Genomic DNA, 24,422 nt, shown 5'->3' with positions numbered 1-24,422 from the left:
ATCTTGGGGGAGATTGGAGCAGTATTTCAAAATTCTGTCATTTTCCTTGGTTTGTTTAACTTTTTTGGACAGCTTGATGCAAGTTTTCTATTGAGTCAACTGTCCTATGGAGGAAAGGAAACTGAAAGCAGTTCCTCAAAATGAAGTGGGATAATAAAATGTTACAAAATTACAAACACCCCAAACTATGTTACTAGTATATTTTCTTAAAAGTTCTTTTTCCACTGTCCAGTCCTGTTTGAATGGTGTACACAGTTAATGAGATTATCTCAGAGATAGTCCAACAGGATATATGACATCATATGTGGAATTGTAAAATTCTGCACAATTGGTAGAGCTTACAAATAAAAATGAGAGGCAGGTCATTTTTGCCCCATTATTTCATGTCTTTTGTAACAGTACTGTTCCATTGTCTCATATTGAGAAAGATTAAACAGATATGGATTGACATAAGCCAATAGCTAACTAGACTGTTTCATAATGGTTGCAGAGCTCTACCCTAATCTACACAGCTCGCACACTGGTGAAATATTAACTCAACTAGTCTGCCCTTTCTATGACCGTGCCTCATTATTAATGACCACGAATGACCCATGTTTTCAGTTGGATAGGATTTGATTGTCACATGTCTGAAATGAAATTGCAGTCTGATTGGTTGATACAAAATTTGAATTCAGCCTTATATCAGATTAAAACTTGTCAATACCGGTAACAAGTATGGTAAACATTGTAACCTTATTGATGACTTATTTTTCTCAAATAATATCTTCTCCTATTGGTCAGACAACTATTTGAAATTCACTCAGGACCAATGGGAAAGTAGAAATTAAACTGTCTTAGATTGTGATAGAATGTAAATTTTTAGCTTGAATGATACAGAAGTAATTTTAGGCTAATCGTATGCTAAAAGGTAAATCTTAAAAAGGCCAAACTTAAAAGACCCATTGTCTACCCCTAACCTCTGACCAATTTGATTCAATCTAGTCAATAATTCGTCTCCATTTAACAATAATTTGCAGGTGTTTAATAGGTAAGATTAACAACACCTTAGTCGCCCCCCACCCCCATTTCACAAATGGCTGCTTGTCCAATGACGTGGAGAGTTTCCACCTGGGCGTTTCAATGGGGATTGATTAGACCGTGATAAGCAGTGCATGGTGCAAGTGTCACCGTTTATTTGCCGACGGTTTTTACAGTGCGTTAATGATTGGCCAATGTTTTCCCTCGGCACACAGCACAAGGGGTGAGTCATGTCGCACGATACGTGCCAGGTCACCGCGGCCTTCACGGTGTCCTCTACACAATGATGTCATGGCGTTCGTGTTTTTTTACAACAGCGCTGACAATAGACATAAAATGACTCATGCCAGCTGGAAGCTTTTCACTGTGTGTTTATCATACGTTTGACCCAGGAAATAAGAAAAAGAAGTTTATTAAATCTATTTACAGTCACACATACATGTATAATATGGTTTAGTGTAGTCTGAGTAATAGTATTTGGGGCCCAACTATGCTTACTGTTACTTAGTGTTTTTTGGCATATGCTTACTGTTGTTGTGGTGGGTGTTGTCAATTTGTACAATGGCAAAATTATCTAGTAAGTCTTTCCTGTATCAAACTCCTCTAATGGTGCATACAAAAAATCCTTTGCCCAGTACTTTTCCTTCTGGGTGATCTGCTATACACTAGTACAGTATTTTCCAGCTGAAGTTTCGTAAAATGTCTGCTATCCTGATACTGAAGCCTCCAACTTGGCATTATGCGGCTACAGTTCTATATCAAGATGTTTCCATCCTTTAGCACCCTCCCCCTCCTTAGTTCTTGGAATAATAGTATGAAGAATCCTTCAGGCCTCCACAGTTTTGGGCAGACCTTTTCTCAGAAGTGTCATCAGGTGACTACCCAAGTCCTCATCCTGCAGTCAACAGAAGATTTTCTTGTAAGTGTAGTTCCTCTTCATGTTTGGCAGATCAAAGTTAACGTGCAACTAGGTATGACTTTAAAATATACGTATACTGTGTCTGGCATTGTTTGTAGCTAGTAATAATGAGGGACAACATTATGCACCACTTTTACAAGGGTGCATAATGCTGTTCCCCTTTCTCTAAAACCTGTTGCTCACCTCATAGGGCCATGACACTAAGAAATCCTTGGTCTCCTCCTCTTCTGAAGACCCAGACACCTGCAAGGATTTTACAGGGATTTAGACTATCTACATGTAGGTCTCAACTTAGAAAATATCACATCAAATTAGCTTGTAATTATGAACAAAATTTGTTCGCATCTACATTCAAGAATGTGTTATACATTCTTTATTTCATACTCTAGTGCAGACTGAATTTTTAAAATCTAAATCCTGATACTTAAAACAGGCTTCTTCTCACCTTAATAAGCACCGAGTCGATCATAACAGATCCATCAGGCATGTGTTGGATGGAGTGGTCCTTCAGTATACTGTAAAAGAGGGTTAACAAAAACATAACTTAGTAACTTCTGCAAAGCAAGAAATATCTGTGACTGACAACTTTCATTTTCATTACCACTTCCCTATGTATGAAATTGATCTAACTTGACTGACATGATATTAAAAAACAGCTTCACAGCTAGTTTCATAGCTTGCAGGGATACACCCTTGCAAATTGTGATATCTTACCCCTTGAGATGTGTGTATAGCCTCTCCACGGTGCCCTGTGTGGGCTGCGGGTCGTGGATGGTGACTGTGGAGGTGAATCTGATCTCATGTTCCTTCAGTCCCAGCTCTCTCATAGCCTGGCTCGGAGACACCAGGCGCAGGCTCTGTGGATGCATGCAACAGTAAATACTCGGATACAGTTTTCTTTCACACAACCAAGTTAGACTTACCTTGCTTATGTTTCTGTGTCTATCAGACACCTTCCTCAGAGCTTCTGACTGGAGTTCTGCTTTTTGCCGCTAACTTGGTTAAGTCTAACTTGGTTGTGTGAAAGAAAATTCCTGTATCCTATACTTTACCAACCTGATGAAACTATTTTCGGAAGAAAAAAAAATGTAAATCACTTTATCACTATATTAATTGCCAGGCAAAGTTCAATTGCAAGAAAAAGGCTTTAGAACAGGATAAAATCAGTACATCCATAAGATCATAACTTACATTCTCCTTCATAATGAGGGCACCATGTAGCACTCTGGGTCGTTTGGGGTCAGGCAGTCCTGTAAGTATGGAACAAAATGTAAAAAAAAACAGCAGTACAAAGTGTGATGATCACAATGTCATGAAGTTAAAGTTAAGGCACTCCCTGCAACCATACACAGTGTACATGGCAGTGCCCATCTCAATTTCTGAAGCACTTGGGCCACACAGTGGTGCAATCACTACAGCAGGGGGCTAGTCCACTGGTAATGATATGTGTTTAACTCAAATTCTCTTTCCTAAATGCTGAGAGACGGTACCTCAAAAACTAATCACCCCTATTAACCCTCTTCCTGCAGATTATACTGTAATCATTCCAGATTTGCTAAATGGTAGATTCCACAGTAGGATGAGGGTTAACCACACAAAGTTACCTGTCAAAGATGCCTCCCTCTTCAGCAGGTTGAGTGAAGCATCCACAGGGATGTTGGGGTTGGTTTCTATGGTTACTGTCTCCCCATTGGCTGGGAAGAAACACTGAACACCTAGAGAAACAAGTCAGAAGAGATGACCAATGTTGAAGTGGGAAAGAAAAACAATACCGGTACATTGCATGCCAAAGGTAAATTACATGTAGTCTCTCTGAAGTCAAAAGGGAACTGTAACACATCTGTTAATTTTTTTCAAATCACTTTAACAAGTATTGAACATGTGTTCTATGGTCTCTGTTCTGTAAAGCAAACTTCTTGCAGTTTCAGAGCAAAGCTTTCCAAAACTGCCTTTCTTTTCTGCACATGGTGACTGTGTTTAAACCAAGAACTGGCAGGAAAATGGTAAATCACATTGTTGAGAATCTTGAATCTAATCCTACCAAACTCCTGTGTGATCTTCTTGCTGAGGAAGTCCATCTTCTGCTCCTCTCCATGTACCAACATGACGTTTCTCGGCTCACAGTACCTGATCAGCTGCATGATGCCCTGGGCATCAGCATGGGCACTGTGGGGAGGGGGGCACAGGGTACAATGACTGACATAATCCTATTGAGTTACCAGTACTATACATTATGTCCTGTATCAAATTTCTAACCTTACTTCACTGTCTTGTCAATGTTCACATTGTCTTCACTTACTTGCATATCAATCAATAGTTTGTGCTTATAAACCTGCATTTCTCCTCTGGTCTCTCAGTCACTGACGAAAGCTAGTGGATGCTAGCTGAAACATCTGACCAGTTCCAAAATCATATCCAGTTGCTTGAGTAACTGGTTTTTGGCATACCTTATTACTGGATGTCTAACCTTCATCGACATTTCTAACCAACTCTTTTGCCACCTTTGCAAAGTGTCACATTGACAGGAGTCTACATGTAGGACAAGCAAGAACAAAAAACAGTAACACAAATGGTGAAACAAAAAACAAATATCTTCAAAGTTGGCAAATGTATTGTACATGTGTGTTCAGTCACAACTTGGAGGCATAGTGTCACCTGGGATAAGACAAGGACTAAATATGATCAAACTTTTCTCACCTGAAGGACATATACTCTACAGCCATCCTGACCTCCAGCTGAAAAACACAGGGAAAATGTTCATTTTCAATATCATTCATCAGAGTTAGGGTAGACCTTTGAGCTGGCAATAAACAATACTAGTAACCTTATAAAATATCTGTTAGGTGAATGGATTTTTATAAAGTTAACTGAATTCTACTGGGGTAATACTACATGTAGTATGGTTGAACACATTGCATACTTAAAACAGATGAGATGTCATTTTTCTTTCCATGTACAAAATTAGGAACAACAAGTTGTTCACCCACCACTTTCTTGTTCTCAAACTCGATCTTCCTGATCCCGTTCAGGATCTTGTGTCCGACTGTCCCTGCCACACAGTAGCCTGGCATGATCACCTGTAGGGAGGAGAGGATTAAAAACTTAACCTTCTTCCTACTGAGAGTGCATTTTAACCTTTGTACAGCTCACAGCAAAATCATTAACGGCACTGTCTGTAACACTGATTTAGCAGATAATGATGTATGAAAGATAGTCTTGATCATCAACGGGATACAGATGTTGGTTGGGGTGTCGTTATCATAAAGATAACATCAGACAAATACATATAAAGTGAATGTGAAAGATGTTGAAGGGGGTCATTTCTCACCATGTTCTTGCTGTCAGGAGCCCACTTCTTAAAGATCTGTAGTGACAAACCTGCATGGAGCATGCCTGGGGTGGCGAAGACAACCTGGGAACAGGTAAAACTTAGTCAAAATCTTAATATCACAAAGACATTAATTAACCTGTAGATATCTACACAATGTCTCTGTATCCGAAGAGCGTTATCATAATACATGTATCTGTCTTCTTAAACCTGATTGTGAAGAAAGAGAATGAATGAGATACACATAGGAAAAAAATCTGACCATGGGCCCAGGGTTCTCAATGTAGGACCTATCAAACGCCTTGATGTGTTTGAACTCAAACATGTTCCTCTTGACAAAGGTCTTTCGAATCTTCTGATTGGTCCAAGTGATGAACAGTCTGTAGTAGTTGTTGGCCTGGAAGAAAAAGGGACATGATCATGATGATATCTTCACTAAAAGTCCGCTCTAATACAGCTAGTAAGTGATAATAGTTGCTGGAACTATAAAGCATTTCAACATATGATATCACAGATGCAGAGAAAATGAGTTGCCTTACTTTCTCGGTTAGGCCAGTTGAAAAGTAGATTGGAGCCTTGATGTTCATTCTCTCCCTGAAAAATGTGAATAAGATAGAAGTGTTCATGAGTACTGCAGCACTTAAAGGTATATGAGGACTCAATTCAAAATTGGATGTCATCTGTACACCATAGGTATCTATAGGGGCCACTTATACTAAGTTATAGTAGTTTTCTTTCTGCACTTGCATCTACTTACCAAAAGGTCTCTAGTAAAATGCACAACTCCTGGGCTCTTCCAAGAGCAAATACTGGAATGAGAACCTGAAAAACAATTATGAATTGTATAGTGTACCTACTAACTACATGTTCTCACAATTCACCCAATTATAAAGTTAAGGAAAATTGGTTTGTATCTTCTTATAGTTAAAGAAGCAAGACTCATTTATGAGTAATTTAGATACTTTTAATAGATACTAGATAGTGCAGTATTGGAATATAGAGGTATAGTACAAGTAACTGCAAGGAACGCTAACAAACCTTTCCGCCTTTCTCTATTGTTTCATGCACTTTCTTCAGAAAGTCCCTTTCTCTGCATCTGCATGGCAACACAAAAACAAACAAGTCATGAAAAAGTAACCCAATGTACTTGATTTCTATTCACAGCTAACATGTTTACTGGGCTTTGGGTAGACTCAAACATTTCTTTATATCTAGCAGTACTAGAGTATCTAGTAGTCCTCACCTTTTTGAGTCCCTGATAGTGGTGGCATATGTGGACTCTGTGATCAGGAGATCAGGTCTGCACTTGTCTATCCACGCAGCTCTGTGATGCAACAGCATAGAAGGTTAGTTCACGCAATGATTAAAACAACGGATCACTCTAACTTTAGAACTCCTAATCCTAACAATCCTGAATTTAACCTTCTCACTACTGAGGTAGTCTTTTGGTACCACATTTGTACTGGTTACATGTTGAGGCTCCAGGGAGAAGACAGAAAGTAAGATACAACACTTACCCCAGATGTCTGTCAGGTGTCATATTATAGTCCCCCTGCAAGAACAGAGACAAACGGTAAGCAACTTACAAAACTCTTTCTCAGTTAATATTAATTTAGTCACATTTGGGACAAAACTCCCCTCACTATAGTGCCCCCTAGCAGTAGAAATGTACATGTGCCTGGGTAGAACCAGTCAGTATTGTCCTGAATAGGGCAGCAGAAGAACTACTGAAACTCTGGAAGCTTAATCCTTTTGGTTCCGCCTCAAATGAACTGGATCATTTATTTGTATGAACCAACCTGGTGAATTATTCACTAATGGTTTCTCAAATGTTTTCACAATCATGGTAAAAATGGATCCAAGCTGGGTGTTAGGGTATTACCGTGTATACGACTGACTCAGAGCCCACTTTGATGAGGAACATGGCTGCCCCCAACACATGGCCTGCATAGTAAGCCTTGATCTCCAACTCATCATCAACCTGTGAAATATTCAACATTTCAACCTTAGAAAACAAACAATTAATAATTCTATGATTAATGTTGTTCCCCTTATATAGCTTTTCTTCAATGGTTAGCTATTAAAAATGTTCAGCTGACTTTATTTTGATAAGAAAAGCAAAGCTATACAAGAAAACTGAATGTTAGTCAACAAGAGAAACAGAACATAATCAGGTAATACCTGCACAGTCTGGTGCAAGTTGACAGGAACGACTTTCTTCATGCAGTCTTTTATCATCTGTAAGGTAAAATACAGTGTTCAAAACATAATTCTTGAAGTATGTTGATTCTACATTAGCTTGGTAGCACATCTTGTTGATCATTTATGAACACCTACACACTCAAATGTTAAATAACGCTGTGACATGAATCAGTATGGTGAAAATCTTTTGGCATCTTATTACAATTTTGAAAAAAAACTTAACATATCAACAAATAAACTGAAAGGAGCATGACCTGAGAAGTGAAGAAGTTGGCCTGGCTTTCTCCCTTCCTGTCCACTGTGATTTTCCTGTAGTCCTCCTATATGCAGTACAGGAAAAATGATTATTAGTAATATTAGAAGATAGCAGGGTTCAGTGCACAAGTAAGTGGGGACAGTTCTATAACATCAGAGAGTTTAAAGATTAAATGATTGAACTTACAGTCCCATGGGAGGAAAGAGTAGAAGAGGCACATGAGAGGAAGGCACTAAAGTACCAAGACCTAGTGCAGTCATGTAAAGACAAGGGATGGAGAGCGATGTGCTTCCCCGTGGAGGTGGGAACGAGAGGTTTCATCTGCCAGTCAACATGGAGGATGTTAGGAGCGGTAGGGGTGAAGGGCAGAAGAAGGAGGGAAGTGACAAAGAGAGTCGCAGAGGAGGCAGAGAGAGCATCCCGATGGCTCTGGGTCAAGAGCACAGATGGAGAGTGGATCCCGAAGAACCTTGGCTAGCAGTGTTTGGCCAGCACTACTGCCCCGCCTTCTTGAGTGGGTCCTGCTATAGGGGGCGAAACCCACGAGGACAGAAGGAAGCAGCTGATGAAGCCAAGGAGCAGTAACTCACACTGTGTTAGGTAAGTATGTTACAACACCCTATGTTCTAACATACTGATTACCATAGGGTTGTTGGAACAAAGGTTGAGTTGTTGGAACATCTTCGGGTGTTGGAACATAAGGATGTAACCCGAGCATGTAACATAGGGTGCTGCAGATATTCTATGCCATGACATTGACACTACCAGGACATGTCACTTACCAGAAGGATGGGACAGATAGCTTTAGTTGGGTGAGTCATGTAGATGGGTCCGTCATATCCCACCATCTCTGTCATGTAGGGCAGACAGCCACAGTGGTCAAGGTGGAAATGACTGGGGAAAAATACATATTTGTGATTTTTATCTTGTTTACACATTTAATACATTATGTCCCTTAAACAAAATACTGCTATATTGCAATGGAAATCAGTAACCAGTCCAGTTATGAACAAATGAACAGACAGTTTAGAACTTCAACTGGAAATACAAGTGATTGCCATATGTATGATGTCACAGGCAGCGAGTGGTAGGCAAAAAGCAGGTGACGATTGGTTGATTTGCATGCCAATAATTTGCATATGTCTTCAACTAATTTGTATGTGTACAATTTATACAAAAACAGCAATTGCTCATATGATCCCATCTGCTAAACAAGTCCATGTACCTGATGATGACACAGTCCAGGTGGTCGTTGAGAGTCCCAGACTGGGTGATGTAGGTAAAGTCTGGGAACCGCCTCTGTAAGGGAGGAACCAGATTTGAAGGTCACTGTCTCCACACTTCAACATGACATCAATGTTTCATGTGCACACACCAAGGCAATGATGGGTATTCAAGGGTAAAAACTGTAACAGAATTTGTCTGTCTGAAATTGGATGACACAGTCACACTCACAGCAGAAGCTGTAACAAATACACAGATACAGATTGGACCATGGTGCAGTACCATTGTCTTTGGAGGAAGACAGTTGCCAACGAGCCAGCTGCCACCGTGCCGCGTGCCTGCGAAGCTGGTGTGTTATACCGGCTATACAGATACAGATACATGCATCAGGGAAAGAGACAGAAAGTATAAATTACCTCATCGTTGTACCCCATGTGCATGCCACAGTCCAGCATAATATTTTTGCCACCAATACTGACCAGGATGCAACTTCTCCCAACATCTGAAAATACATAGAGGTTGCTGATATCAGTGTCTTGTTGTCCATTCAAGTTAACTTACAACATAGATCTTGATGTTATGTTGTTAATTAAACAGTAAAAAAAGTTAACAATGTGAAACTCACAGTACATAACATTTCACAGAATTCTTCTCACAATCTCAGAGATACTCAAATTCATATGAATCATATACTTAAAACATATTACTAGTACTGTTTTCATATTAATGTATTAATGTATTTCACACCATTTAAGTGCTTCAAAAGGATGACCAGTACAATATATTATCTTAAGTATGATGAAGGTAAGATTCGTAGACATACCTTGTCCTGCACCTGTTGGCCACCACATGAAAAAGAAGAAACAAAATTATCAACATCAGACATTTAAATAATGTGAACATACTTGTGACAATTTCGGGATGTACTAGTTAGTAATCTCCTTGTGAATGCAACAGTCGTGACTCGTGAGATTATTTGTTATCACAGTCAGACTTTCCGAATTTGAATTTTTGCTACCATCACTTGAATGTTCTAGGGAAGAGCAGGCTGTATACATTGATGCTTCTATATACTAAAACGCCACACATGTATAGCATTAGGACATACACTGCCGGTGAATTACAGTTACTTACTTCCTTTTTATGTATTTTATGTTAAATTGATTCCCCATACAATTAAATTATTTTTGTCACTGCTGTAATTTTTCATGGCTTCCCAATTTCATCATGTGACAGAAAAATTAAACCAGTACTGATTTTCTGGCTTTTATTAATAGCTGGTTTCATCAAATCTTAATGTGCAAAAGTTTTATCAAAAGTCACAGCAGAAACACAAGTACATTATTACACAATGTACTACTGCTAGTACTTTGATCATTTGAGATGAACATGTTATGACCCATAGTAGTGGTAGCCTTGCATCATCATTTTGTGGTACCCTTGCATCATCATTCTTAATTGAACAAACATAAACCAGTTGGCAAGACTAAAACTGCATTTTATGGGTCACAGAGCCAAACCCAAAGATCATTTTAAGGTGACTTTGAAATTTGTTTAATGGGGAGGCCAGAGTGTACTTTATTGATCGGTGAACTTGTTTGTTCAAAGGTAGACTTGACCATTTCACTTAAAGGGGTCAATATAAAAAGGAGCAAAGAACTTTAACATAATGTCTGCACAATGTCCATATTTACTCTTAACCTAAATGAGGACACAAAGCAAATGATTAGCTAATTCATAAACATCTGAAGAAGTTAATCACCATATTTTATGAATGAGATACTTCTCAACTCAACATACTTTTTATCTAAGAAAATCCTTAACAATCTGGCATCAGATACAGTATACAGTGCCATGTATCCAAGGATATGGTACTGACATCCCCTCAGCAACTGTAATGGTATGGTCCGAATTGGGGTCAAGGGTTGAACTTTTGGACATTCACCCACTATTATCATTGCAGCATCAGCATTTAAACCTCCTTCCTCGGACAAAGGAGTCCACCATGAGATAGTGATTCAAACAGAAGACAGCAGTAGTTTAGACTTGTTCCAGCCAAGACCAAACTATCAAAGATGAATAAGGGATCCTCCAAGATTGTGATTTCAATCACTGTTTGCCTGTGTTTGACTTTCTTGCTGCTTGGGCTGTATTCTGGGAGGCTGTCATCCCAGAAGAGAGGTAAGAAACTTGGTAATCTTCTTGTTTTTCAAATGACCTGTCCCTTTTGGACTGGCCAGAGTAAACAGCAGAGCAATCCGACCCTACAGAATGGTGGAGAGACATTCATGATCTGAAGTTGTCTGTAACCATGCCAAGAAAGCCAGTCTGGAATGTCACACTCAGCTGTAAACAAGCCTGACTTTTGTTGCTGACTCGTCAGTAAGACTTCCTCTTTCTGGGTGCAAAACAAAAACATGGAGGCCACAACACAATGGGACACGACCTTGTTTTTTTGCAGGGTATTTTAATTTTTAGCCCTCCCAAAGGACCTTTATTTGTATATCAATACAATGCAATCAACTTGTTTTAAATTTATCCATTGTCTTTTTCTTTCAATCAGCATAATTGTAGAGTGACTGTCTATTCTTGAAACTGTTTTTCTGTTAGTTCAGTGAAGGTTAGACATCCAGGTAATAAGATATGCCAAAACACATTTACTCAAGCAACTGGATATGATTTTGGAAACGGTCAGACGTTTTAGGTAGCACCTTCTATCTTTCGTCAGTGACACAAGAGAACTTGTGCAGAAATGCAGGTTTATAAGCAAGAAATATGATATGCAAATAAGTGAGTGTTTATCTGTCTGAATTGTTTTGTAAAAAAAAAACATGTGTCCCCAGCTGGTCACATAAATCATTCCAATCAAGGACATGTATGTACATGTACTAATAGGGCCTTGTGGCTCCACAAATAATAATTGACCTTTTAACCTTCACCCGCCTTGAACTGGTTGGATTTTAACCCCTCTTATCTAGCAGGGTAAAATTTCTGCAAAACACCATCAATTGTAAACTGAAAAGTGAACTTGTTCTTGACAAAAAGTCTCACTGATTTCGACTTAAAACTGTGTTTGTAGGTAAGATTAGAGCAGGGCAGGGGGTTTAAAATTTAAACCTCTTCAAGTAGAGTCCTGTTTTGCCAAGTCTGCAAGGTTTTATCACAATCTAAGCAGATAAGAACCTTCTAGATCTATGAGCTTGCAATTGTTTAATAGAACATTGTCAATGATTGTGGAAAACTGAAGTAAGTTTTGGTGTTGTGAAATATGCAAAAGGTAACATATCATCGATATGTTACGATGTTGATGGAGACAAAAAAGACTAAAATCTTCTGACAAAAAAATAAATACAGTAAAGTCCACGCTTCCAGTCTTCAAAATTGCTGTTTTGCAAACAAGTTGTTACTAGGAGGCAGATTGTATCGAGGTCAATTTTCCCCCAGGCAAAATGTCAGCTGAGGATAAACAAGGAGGTGCATTAGGACAACCTGTGTCTGTTTCCTTTGTTTGTTACATGAATAATTCAGAGGCACCTGATCTACTAGTCTGTGCTGAGTACTCTAGTAATCCTCTCGGATCCAACATCTTCAGATTGCAAACAAAAACCATAGAATGTAACAAAAGTCTTACACGTTCTCTGTTCTTTCTTGTCTGGCAGAGGCCCTGAGCCATTACATAGCAACAGAAAACAAATTTAGATTGTGGTTTTCATATGTCAAAATTCTACAAGTACAAAGTAGGGCAGGTTTGTTTAGTGTCTCTGTAAAAGTGTAATGCCAACATCTTGTCAGATGATTCAATGCCCAATCTATTGGTCAAGACAAACAACCATGTCTAGGTTTTTCTCCAGTGTTAACTTTTGTCCACATAATCTGATAATGTGTGGTGTTAAGACTGAACTTTATCTTGTACATGTACAATATGAGCAAGAAAGTGTTGTAGACAGTAACTTCTGCAGTACTTCTGTTGGTCACTAGAGGGCATTACCATCAACTGCTACTGTTAGACTTAGAGTTAGAGTACAGTGGTATCAGTGACTATTGTGGTAAATGTTTTATCCAATATAAATGCTCATGGATCACACAATACAGTCAATCAATAAAACATGTTCAGTGCCACAGGTATTTTCCTTTCCCATTTGAATTTGCACTGATTTCACATTTAGAACTAATTTTCCATTTTCCTTGCCACAATATTACTTATCAGGAGAATGGACTGGGCTGCATGAAACAGACGAGACGATCCACAGCTGGGGAGGGAAGGGGAAAGTTCACATCAACAACCAACAGTACGACATAGAGGGGCGCGCCATTCTGCAGGGAGGGGACGGAGGCTCCATCAAAGTCGAAGCGGGATGGCACAAACCACACGAAAAGACGCCCCCAAGCCATGGCCTTGTGACCGCCGATCTTAAAGTCAAGGTTAAAGGGGACAAACAAAACTCATTTCTGCACCACCTTACTAACCACAGGAAGGGGGGAGAGGTTTCAGAAGGGTCTGGTCTGCCACAGGGTGATACCATTGGTGATGATGGGGAGGGGCAGGAACCTACTGATGAGGAAAAAGCCTGGCTGGAACAAGTGGAGAGAATTTTAAACGGGGATGATATTGACAACTATCCTTTTAGAAATGGAAAATATGTTTGGACAGGTTCAGAGGTAATGCCTCATTATTGTTTTGTCAAACATAATTCATCATCCATACTAAGAAAAAATCTTTGATTGATTGACACATTTAAATTTTTTTAAGCGCTATTCAATCATGTGTGGATGATTTGAATAAAAAAGGAATAATTACATTTTAGGATTTCTAAGGTGATCAAATCTACATACAGAGATAAAATCAAAGACAAGGCACTATGTACCTGTCAATGTTGCTTGACGAATGATTCAATACACTTTCAAACAACCCTTAAATCATTTGGTTGGGTACCTGGGTGATTCCTTGATACAATGATGTAAAAATTCTGATTTAGGATGCATAAATTAGTAAATCAGAAATACTAGTACACTGTACCCTTACATTTTCCCTGTCTGAAATGAGCCCTCACTACCTTGACCTTTTGACGTGATGTAGCCACTAACTCTATAACCTGAAATCTGATGCCTAAGTTTAATTCCTCATCCCAATTATAATGCATGTCTTAAAGGCCTTTACTAATTCAAAGCATGATGCCATGAATCAGAAGACTGTATATACGTCAACACTTTTGACAAAATTTCAATCAATATTAATCATAAACTAAGCCTCTATGTTGTTTTATCACAGAATGATTCACAACAGAAGACTCAACAACAAGACACCAATGCTACTGATGATGATGATGATGACTCCCCAGGAGGCTGCTTTAAGAATAAGCCAGAACACTTCTCCTTGTCTCGTTTGGTGGAGAGTTTCAAGAAAGTCCTGAACAAAGATGGAGAAATAGACATGGCCATGTACGTCAATACCAACAAGGAGCTCCTGAAGTAAGTTGGGTGCTGGATACAGCAGTTTTCTTTTACACAACCAAAATTTCTCAAATAGGTGCTGACAATTTGTTGTCTATCAGACACCTTCCTGAGAGCTTCTAACTGGAGAGTACGTAGGTTGGGTGCTATTTTCAAACTTCTAGGATGTGTGTAAAATTTGTAAATTATCTAAACTGACATGCCTCCTACTCTGCTGACAGTAAAAACTCAAGATCTTTTTCATTCAATGCTCATCTTGTTACAATTTTCCCTCAGGTTTTTCACCATGATGGGAACACTGTTCACCTTCGTCACTTCAGAAGCACAGAACAAAATAAACTACCTTACGGGCTACCTGGAAGGACCTGACGGTGAGGACTACAAGACCTTGTCCTCGATGGTCAAGTTTGAAACGGACAATCACATCGTCAACGTCAAAGTGTACGAAGAGTCGGGGACCAGGAACTTTCTCCGTTTACATCGAGGTCTCAACTTTAGTCTGGCCCTCTGCGAGGGACTCAAGAACAGTAAACCTGGCGACAGTATCGTGAAGATCGCGTCGGATACCTACGCCTCCACCGTGTCTCAGTTCCACGGTTGGTTCCTACGGAAGGCGGTACAGGCGGCGTTCTATCTCTTGCCGAGCAGGGATACATTCATGGGTTTGCTGTGTGATACCGACGAGGAAACAACGTTCAAAATATTGAACGAGTTGGCTGAAGTCACGAAACCTGTTTATGACAGGACTCAGTACATTTATGAGAAATACAACTACCTAGACTTGCCTTAGAAGAATAATGCTGCAGAAAACTTAATTGTTGCCAGTGATAAACTGATAAAAACTTCTGTGACAATCATTTTGATTAGTTTTTTTTTTACCTTTTTTGTACGACTCTCTAGGAGAAAAATATCACTGTAATGTGTTCATTTTCCCATGCAGATATTACTTTATATGATACAAAAAAAAAGCCATAAAACAACTACTTCTCAAGTACTTGAGTTGCATATGAAATAGTGTTATTCTAATATTAGATCTAGCAGATTAAATATCTAGAGATTTCAACAACGATTGTACCATTGAACCTCATGCAACTGCAATGCAAGAAAACATATATAGGTTGTATTACGGTAAGATGCAATAGCTGCAATAACATTCCAAGCTTATCTAACAATGCAATTGATATGGCAACTGATGATATAGCAAATATAGTTATTATTCCAATTGTAGTATTTTAATGACCATTGTGGATACTGAGCAATACCATTTATGAAGGACAGACCTCAAGATAAAGAATTTGAGATGTTATATAGCCTCGTACAGCCTAGTATTTAATAATAATCAGGATTAGGGTGAGTTTTCTTACTGCCTGATTATGAAAATTCTGAAAATTTTGCTTTATAAGGAATTGTTGTCCTCATAGTTTGTTTAATAAACATGTTGCACATACATGTAGCTGATTTGCCATATGCATATTTATCATTCTTAACACTTAGGCCATGTTGATTTGATTATATGGATGACATCCTCCGGGAGCCCCAAAACTGATGCGCGCGTGCGAATAAAAAAAAAATTTTGCAAAAAAAAAAGTTCTTTTCATTATGAAATCTACGTGGTCATGAGGATTGAGCAAATGGCACAGAATATGGTTTGGCGAATAATCTAGTCTTCAAGTTCATTTTTTTACAATTTCGTCTTTTTTCGTTTGATTTTGGCATTCTACGACATTGGTATAGTTTTTATTAATTTTTTGTAACTTATGGTATATTTCTGCTCATTTTGCAACTGTTTTGTACGATTTACAGTATGGTTGAAAACTTTTTTTTTTTTGGAAACGGCCGAAAATTCATGCGCGCGAGGATGTCATCCATATAATCAAATCAACATGGCCTTACATTAAAACTGTAGCAGAACAGAGCATTGAGGTTATAGCATTGTTGTACTTTCTATTATGTCTAATAAAGGACAAACATTCTGGCCAGCTATCAATCAATATCTTTCACACATTTATGTTCATAGCACTTGAGCTTACCCTAAAAACTGTAACTGTATTATACTCATCATGGTTATTTCAAATGGATTTCTTATTTCAGTAAAATATTCCTACTTATTAGCAGCACATTGCTAGCACCTACTGGACTACAGACAAACAAAGTGTAACTAATTCCTCCCAGTGACCTAAGTGGGGTCAAAGGTTGCAGATTTGACCCTTCTTTACCCCAGTATCAACCATGCTGGACTGTTCCAGTAGACATGCAGCTATTACAACTAAAGGAATCATGACATAGTAACCATAGTCATTTGAATGGGATAGTTTAGATTGGAGATTCAAGATGAAGAAGAGACTGAAGATGGTGATTTTAATTGCTGTAGCCTTGTGTTTGCTTGTCCTGTGGTTCAGACTAGATTCTGGAACACCTTCTCACAGAACAGGTAAGAAACTTCTTCCTTTGTATAGTCTATTTCTCTTGGAACACAAAAAGTTTCTAGTGACTCTTGTAGACGACTCACAGTGTTTTGTAAACAATACAGCATGACCCTTCCCAAAATTGTGAAGAGGCCAGCTGGCTTTTCATGTTGTCTGGATTCCTGCCAAGTCACTTGGGAATGTGGCAGTCAGTTGTAAACAAGCTGGAAAACCTCAGCTAACAGGGGTGACGCTGGTTGAAGGGCATGCGCACAAGTTGCTGGGTGAGAGACCTCAAAATTAAAATGAGCTAAATAACTTTAAAACCGTTTTTTTGGTGGAAATTTTGTTGAATCCTTGGCATTTTTGTGGTGGATTGTACAAAGTAGGGTTTTGAGTGAATGTTTTTGCAAAAAAAATGGAGGTTTTCCATAAAGTTGCCTTGTTATTGGCTTTTCTGTTGGCACACACCCCTCCTGCTCACCACTTTGGAATCAACCTGGAATATGGGGTCAAAGTGCGCCTGTGTTTGGTAGAACAGCTGTAGTTCGATTCTCGCCGTCCACTTTTTCCCGAAACTTCTTGTAGGTCCATTTTAATAAATGGGCTAACATATGAAGGTGAGTTTGTGTCACTAAAACTTCGTAAAGGTGAGATATGATGCCCATTTTTATGCCTGTTTTTCCATATGTTTCAATGCAGCACCCATTGACCACAGTCTCCCCAACAGATCATGTACTAGTAGGCTGCCGCTCCCAAGCAGAACAATAGGTATTGTATTGTATTGTGATTTGAAGAGCAGAGCAAGACCCTTTTCACCTTTGTGTTTCCTAATGGTTCACGGTCATTTGATCTGACTTTGAGGATGTGTATTAGGGCTAAGCAAGGCAAGTGTATTAGGACTGGCACAGACACTTTGGAGAATTAGAGTTAATCTACATATGGATTTACTCATGACAATAGACTAGCTGTGGGGTTTCTCACCAGTAACTAACTGATAATACATTGCTTTCCTGACCTGTGCAAAATACAACCAAGGAGGTTAAAGAAAAACAACACAGCTAGTCTAAAGAGAGAGGACAATGACCTACACACCAGGACATGTTTACATTCTGCTTACCTGAACCATGGAGGTACCTCCATGCCTGAACCAAGGTCCTTGCCTGAACTATAGCCTGGGCGTCATAATTTCTATCCAGTTTGCCCTGGTTTCCATACTGTGCTCCCTGAAATATCTTTAACCCCTCAAATGCAAACGCAGGCGAACTAAATAGGATGGTACACAGGCTATACTTGAACAGACATGATAGGCATCAAATAACTCAGTCTGCTCAAGTACTCTCATACAAGACCTTGTCAAAGATAAAATTACTACTACATTATCTGTAATAGCAGTGTGTTTCCAATATTAGATCAGACTGGCAGGATAATTGTGGCTTTGGATATCTTATTGACTACAGGAAGATGGAACGTGCTCCAAGCAACAGTTGGCACCATCCACCGTCTGGGAGGCAATGTTTATATCAACGACAAACATTACGACATAGAGGGACGTGCCATTATGCAGGGAGGGGACGTAGGATCCATCAAAGTCGAAGCAGGATGGCACAAGTCGGAACACAAGGAGCAACTACCTGAACTCAAAGTCAAGGTTAAAGGGGGCAAACAAAACTCATTTCCACAACACTTTACTAACCACAAATACGGTGAAGGGTTTCCAGATTTTGATGTGTACAGTCTGCCACTGGGTGATACCATCAGTGAGGATGGTAGGGAGGGACAGGTAGCAACTGACAAGGAGAAGGCTTGGTTAGAACAAGTGGAGAGAATCCTAAATGGGGACGAATTTGACCATCCTTTTATTTGGAATGGGTTTGAGGTGAGGTCTTATTCAAAAAACAATTTGAGAACATTTTCATGACCAATTTGATTGAAATCTCACCATGATCTATAATCACACATTCTGCAATTATGAATCAACTTCTGTTGAAATGACTATCATAAACCTATTTGCAAAACTGGCAAAATTAGCTGAGGAATAATTCCTAATTGATTAACCATTCACCATTACTTGCAGATAACACACACCAATGTATTTCTATTTGTCATAGATTTTAGGTAACGTTACATGAACATGTATTTGCAATCAATATCCACATTCATGATCATGCTACATTAAAAAAATGTACTTTAGTTGCAATTCTAATCTAAGGTCATCACTATGTGACACAAATCCAATCTTGATCTTGGCACAGAGATGCCAATAAACTACAATTAACTAACTTAGTAACTAACTATCAACTTACTCTACACATGTCCTGACTACTGTACTGACACATGTACTGACTGTCCTGAATACGTCTTCTCCTACTGAATGCCCAAACTGTCTACACCACGAAGACGGCCTCATTAACCAGTAAGGGTACCTAATGGCCTGGATTCAGGTGAATATTCAGGTGAATAAATATACTCTGTGGGCCACCCTTGCAACTAGGACAGCACCTAGGCTATGCCACAAGTTCACACAATATTCCAGCATAACGCGTTGCATTAAAATTAAGAATCAAACAGCTTCAGTTTTCAATATCATTCCAGAATGACTCCCAACATGGCACCAGACACAAAGATGAGGAAGACCAGCCGAGCTGCCTTCAGGACAACCCTAAACAGTTCTCCTTGTCTCGCCTGGTCAACAGCTTTAAGAGCGTGATGACAAAGGGTGGGGAAATTGACACAACGAAATATGCAAATTCCCAGTCCGAACTCATGAAGTAAGTGTTTTATCCTGTAGAGGATACTGTGTGTGTGTGTGTTTGTTTGTTTGTTTGTTTGTTTGTTTTGCATAACCGGTAAACCGCCTTTTTAGGCGTAACACACCAGTTTTGTACATGTAAGTACAAGCTGCATAAGACTGGACAATAAGGCGTGTGTCTGTGTGTGTGTGTCTGTGTGTGTGCATGTGCGTGCAAGTGTGTTGACGCATTTAATGCATCAAAATAAGCTCAAACATTTACATATTAATACATGAACTGCTCCCATTAACTTATAAAGGCTTAGTTTTTAATGAGTATCACTATCAGCTGATGCAAACCAATCTGAAGCTCACAACAATATTATATATAAACAGTGTTATGTTTATATCATCATAATTTATGATTATTATGAAGTACAGTGTGTTACATAATACTAATGGGGACTGAAACTATTTTACATGAATACTAGTATATTCATTATCAGTTGATTGCAACATCTCTTCTTCTTCTTCTTCTTCTCTTTTGCAACATCTCTTTTGTTATGATCATAAAAATCTATGCTAACTTATGTTGTTTGCAAGCTAAGGCGTCGTTATAATACCCAATCACTCACCCAAAGGAACTGCTTTAATCTCCGGCATGCTTGTCTGTATGGGGTCTCGGTGTTCTCAGGGATGTGTGGCTAATGATCAGCAACAGTTATCGTCTAAAAAAACGTTTTGTGACGGACTCCTGAAACTCAAACCACATGCATCCATCAAAACTAGGAAGACGTGGGAACAGACTATTACAAATGCAGGGGTGTTTACTAGTCAATTATTTTCCCAAAAATCCGGCAAAAAGCACAGTTACAAGTATATTATGATAGTATTACAAAGTTATAGTTGAGCATTAATTGTTTAGTATCGAATTGATTCATTTTTCTTTTGAATAAGGATATAAACTTAAGTATAGAATCCAAATCTACCTAAACTTAGTGGGCTGTTCTATTTTAGGTCAAAGGTAAAATTTCTAGCTTTATATGTTAGACTTAATCTGATTGGTGGATGGTCAAAATTTTTAGCCAATGGCCATTCAGGATACTTTTTACCGGCACCCGGAAGAGAGCAGCCAACATGGCAGATTCTTCGGCACCAGGCGATGGAAAGTTTTCTCTTCCGCTCGTCACAGAATCCTTGAAACTAATCAAGAAGGAGGACGGAGAGCTTGATCTGACTAAGTACAATGCAGCCTATAGAGATATTACGAAGTGAGTCTCTGAAGCATGATTTTTACCGGGGTACTTGGGGGATAGACTCCGCTACAGGTGTAACCTGAGGTAGCGTGAGTCGGAGCCGGCGTTTTGTCGCCCCCCTCCCCATGGGACTTGTTTCTATGTATGAGTCATAATTTTTCTAGCTAGCACAAACGGTCATAGATTGCTTTCAGACTATTGAAATGCCACAAAATTTGCCACAACATCATGATTTACCAATGATGTTTTATTGCAGCACAAGTAGAATTTGACCGTGGAAGGTGTTTAGTTCTTCATCTTTGCAGGGGCTCAAAGATGTTATGTGAGCCCCGGCTACACCCGCATATAGCCCATGATAGGGCACTTTAGGGGGGGGAGGCCTTGGTCTAAGGCGGGCAGGCCTAGTTTTGCACAACATACCAAGTAGTCAGGCAAAACCCGTATTACTTTTGAAATTGAAGTTTTTTTTTAACTGAATAAAGCACTCTCTTTTATAGGCTCTTGGAGATGCTCGGCACAGTTTTCTCTTTCGTTACTTCGGATGCGAAATCGAAGATCGAGATTCTGGAAGCTTACCGGGCGTCCGAGCAGGGCGAACACTACGCCACCATCGAGTCCATGCTGCAATACGAGAAGGACACGGGGATCGTCCTGGACAACAAGAAACCGTCCGGCGCGAGGACGCTCTTACGCCTCCACCGCGCCCTCAAGTTCATCATGGAGTTCCTGAACAGGATGGGGAAGAGCACGTCGGACGCCAAGGTCTCCACTCTGGCGTACGAGTGCTACCACGAGACGCTGGCGAACTACCACGTGTGGATCGTGCGGAAGGCGGCGGGGATGGCGTTCTACACGCTGCCCACCAGGAAGAACTTCCTGGAGAAGTTGTGTAAGGAGGAAGAGGACGTGGTGCTGGGGCTGGTCTCCGAACTCGCCGCCACGGTCCTTCCCGTGTACGAGCAGACGGAGGAGCTGTACACCAAATTTGACTTCCATGAGTTACCTTGATTCTGTTCACCTCTTTGTGTTGGACCCAGTAACGTTCATGCCAGGCTTCACATAGCCTGCAAAATTCTTCAGTGGGGTTTTAGCTGGATATATTTAGTTATTATCAATCTTTATTGCGCAACAATATGAATGCAAAATATCCTGCTAAACATTTGTACTTTAAGCCAGGTCCACCAAATCCTCCTCACAAGCTAAAATCTTGTTTAGTAGGACATTTTGCGTTCATACCAGACTCAACATACGTATCTGGCTAGAATTTAGCAGGATATGTGAAGCCTGATATGAATGACCTCTGTCTTACTTATTAGTATTATTATTTCCCATTAGGTCTCACCAATTTGATTTTCTTGGTTGCAGCTTAAATTTTTGGCAGATTTAGATGATCTGTGTCTCTCTGAAAATAATAAGTGGTTTTCATTTCAAATGTTTGTATTTGGAATATAGGCTTCAGAGCACCTGTATAACTATTATGATTTATAGTACTGGTCATCATCAAAGGTAGGTTGTCTACCTCAGTGTCTGTTTTATGCCTGCCTGCTTCATTAGTTACTTACAAAATCAAGAAATATCAAATTTGTTTAGTCTCCACCATGCCGTCAGCAATACTTGTCAGTCACCATGGCAATACGTGTGACCAATGACAGTCTAGCATACATATCACATGGAAGCAAACATCTTGGATTTTAATTTGTTTTTATCTGCAATAATTTTTACAAATTGTGAAGACTAGAATTCTATGGCAGGGTAGTACAGCTTATGCTACAATGATGAAATCAGTATGCTGAATGAAACCAGTATGTCATGATATTTTGACAAGTGGCAGTTTTTATGAGGGATGGGGTGGGGTGGTTTGCTCTGAAGACAAATTGATGTTGTTATGATGATCTGAAGAAAGACATATACTGGTGAATTTTACAGCTGTATTGATCCCCTCCCCTTCAATGGAGATTATCAATGAAAAATCATGTAAGAGACTGGGTGGTTGGTAAATGACAAGTTATTTGTAATTTTGTAGTTTATCTACACTTATTATGATATAGATAAGAGGACCTTTTGGTGTCATTCGATATTTATCATCTCCTGATCTGGACTACTGAGAAATCTTTGTAATGCTTCCACTTCAAGTTGCTTGGATATTGATCTTTTTGTAGCCTGTTACCATTATCACTGACACAATGTGTACAGTAGAATTAGTGTGAGCTGCTTCCATTAGGCATATGGGAGCCTGGAGACAAAATTAGAATGGTAGAAAATCGCTTTCCATCATAAGCAATGCAGTTACTTATCATTTACTGTAATACTAATTGATTCGTAAAACATGTACCAGTTTTGGTTTTAACTCATTTTGTTTTATCTTTTGCATACACTTAGTTTATTGATATATGTACATGTAGTCTTTGTGTATGCAGTTATTCCTCAGAAATAAGGAGTTGTTCAGTGTCTCAGCATTGCAAATGACAACTCGTCTATTGTGTCACAAGCACATACTGATATTACACATACTGATATTACTTATCAGAATCCAAGTCTGGCTATAAATGTAATTTGTGTAATATGGAAAAATGTAAATTATTTTAGTAGTTTTTAACCAGGGTTAGGGTACCAACTTGTTTAGTTTACATCTGCTTAAATAGTAACTATAGGACTATAACTAACTTGGATGGTATCCAGGCTACTGGTTATTATTTTGCCCATATTGCCTTTGTGTGCATTAAGTTAAAGGCAATCACACATACCTCCATATGTTCAGGGAATGTGAAGAAATTGATTGTGTTACTGTAATGTAGTATATGGAAACCAGCCAGGTTTAATTACCAGTATGCTTTATTTATACATGAGCATGACGTCGCAAGACTTACTTGATTTTATGTTTGCCCTTGAAATTCACCTTGACCAATAGGTCATGAGTAGGGACATAGCCAGGGCTTGTCCATGCATGTTTAAATGGGAATATTAAGCTAAATTCATCATTTTATAGAATTCTACTTGGTAGTTGATGGACCTACACAGGAAAGTATGTGGAAGAATATCAGTTGTGGACGTTTATACAAAATTTTTTACAACATAGATGGTTGGGATAGAAGATAAAGCGAAAAATTCATTGGCCAATGTCGAGAGATCTCTGTGCAATATTATATGCCAGCGAATTTGCATGGAATTTTAAAATGATTTGTTGCATTACTCCCTGTTGAAATAAACAGACTGCAGAATGATTGATAGTTTCCAGCTCTGTCCAGAATTAGAGTTGTCTTCCCATTATAACAGCCCCTCTGGCTCCTAATATTGCAAAGTAGTCATCACTAATTGGTAACTCTGGTTGCCCTAAGAGAGTAGGCAGTAGGAAATGTAGCAGACAATTTGGCTAGCAGATTCAGAGCAACTTAAAGAGTTACCCAAATGGGACAGAACTAATATGTACAACATGCAATGCTAGAGTAAATGTGGTGGCAATGCAAAATTAGAGAGTGATATTGTCTAGCAGTGTTTGTACCTGCTTATGTTGTTATGGCTGTATTTTGTATTCGTGTACTCATGTAAAGTAATGTAGTGAGGAGGAATGAAAATCACAAGTGCAACTTTACTGGATGTTGTAGCTGAAATTCTCAATGCTAGTAACAAACT

The 24,422-nt window shown here is 39.1% G+C and overlaps 3 protein-coding genes across 6 annotated transcripts; 2 read left to right on the top strand and 1 right to left on the bottom strand.

Moving 5' to 3' along the window:
* Nucleotides 1–59: 59 nt before the first annotated feature.
* Nucleotides 60–20,326, bottom strand: LOC109479903 (integrator complex subunit 11-like). The gene is made up of 24 exons (XM_019781955.1): nt 20,172–20,326; nt 9,773–9,784; nt 9,366–9,451; nt 8,951–9,024; nt 8,508–8,619; nt 7,724–7,789; nt 7,449–7,505; nt 7,150–7,248; nt 6,785–6,819; nt 6,511–6,591; nt 6,306–6,363; nt 6,025–6,089; nt 5,807–5,861; nt 5,530–5,664; nt 5,268–5,351; nt 4,927–5,016; nt 4,637–4,674; nt 3,981–4,105; nt 3,544–3,654; nt 3,131–3,189; nt 2,654–2,796; nt 2,385–2,454; nt 2,123–2,182; nt 60–1,915 (listed from the first exon to the last, which is right to left on the bottom strand). The coding sequence occupies exons 1-24, from the start codon at nt 20,197–20,199 to the stop codon at nt 1,847–1,849; spliced, it is 1,812 nt and encodes a 603-aa protein (XP_019637514.1). The 5' UTR covers nt 20,200–20,326; the 3' UTR covers nt 60–1,846.
* Nucleotides 10,852–15,887, top strand: LOC109479856 (ceramide-1-phosphate transfer protein-like). 2 transcript variants are annotated; one of them, XM_019781888.1, is made up of 4 exons: nt 10,852–11,130; nt 13,157–13,608; nt 14,219–14,418; nt 14,677–15,887. In XM_019781888.1, the coding sequence occupies exons 1-4, from the start codon at nt 11,025–11,027 to the stop codon at nt 15,188–15,190; spliced, it is 1,272 nt and encodes a 423-aa protein (XP_019637447.1). In that variant the 5' UTR covers nt 10,852–11,024; the 3' UTR covers nt 15,191–15,887. The 2 variants fall into 2 exon arrangements, with proteins under 2 accessions (XP_019637447.1, XP_019637448.1); XM_019781889.1 differs by having other exon boundaries at nt 10,855–11,130; nt 13,157–13,371.
* LOC109479859 (ceramide-1-phosphate transfer protein-like) lies at nt 16,295–21,885 on the top strand. Of its 3 annotated transcripts, none has more exons than XM_019781894.1 (4): nt 16,295–16,831; nt 18,266–18,684; nt 19,401–19,576; nt 21,290–21,885. In XM_019781894.1, the coding sequence occupies exons 1-4, from the start codon at nt 16,732–16,734 to the stop codon at nt 21,798–21,800; spliced, it is 1,206 nt and encodes a 401-aa protein (XP_019637453.1). In that variant the 5' UTR covers nt 16,295–16,731; the 3' UTR covers nt 21,801–21,885. The 3 variants fall into 3 exon arrangements, with proteins under 3 accessions (XP_019637453.1, XP_019637454.1, XP_019637455.1); XM_019781895.1 differs by having other exon boundaries at nt 16,580–16,831; nt 18,266–18,456; XM_019781896.1 differs by lacking the exons at nt 16,295–16,831; nt 18,266–18,684; nt 19,401–19,576 and adding an exon at nt 20,659–20,807.
* The last annotated feature ends 2,537 nt before the right edge of the window (nt 21,886–24,422 follow it).

The sequence above is a fragment of the Branchiostoma belcheri genome, unplaced genomic scaffold (assembly GCF_001625305.1).
Source record: "Branchiostoma belcheri isolate BF01 breed outbred unplaced genomic scaffold, Haploidv18h27 scaffold5, whole genome shotgun sequence".
NCBI lineage: Eukaryota > Metazoa > Chordata > Leptocardii > Amphioxiformes > Branchiostomatidae > Branchiostoma > Branchiostoma belcheri.
The sequence above is the reverse complement of the archived record's forward strand: the minus strand, read 5'-3'. Positions and strand labels throughout refer to the sequence as shown.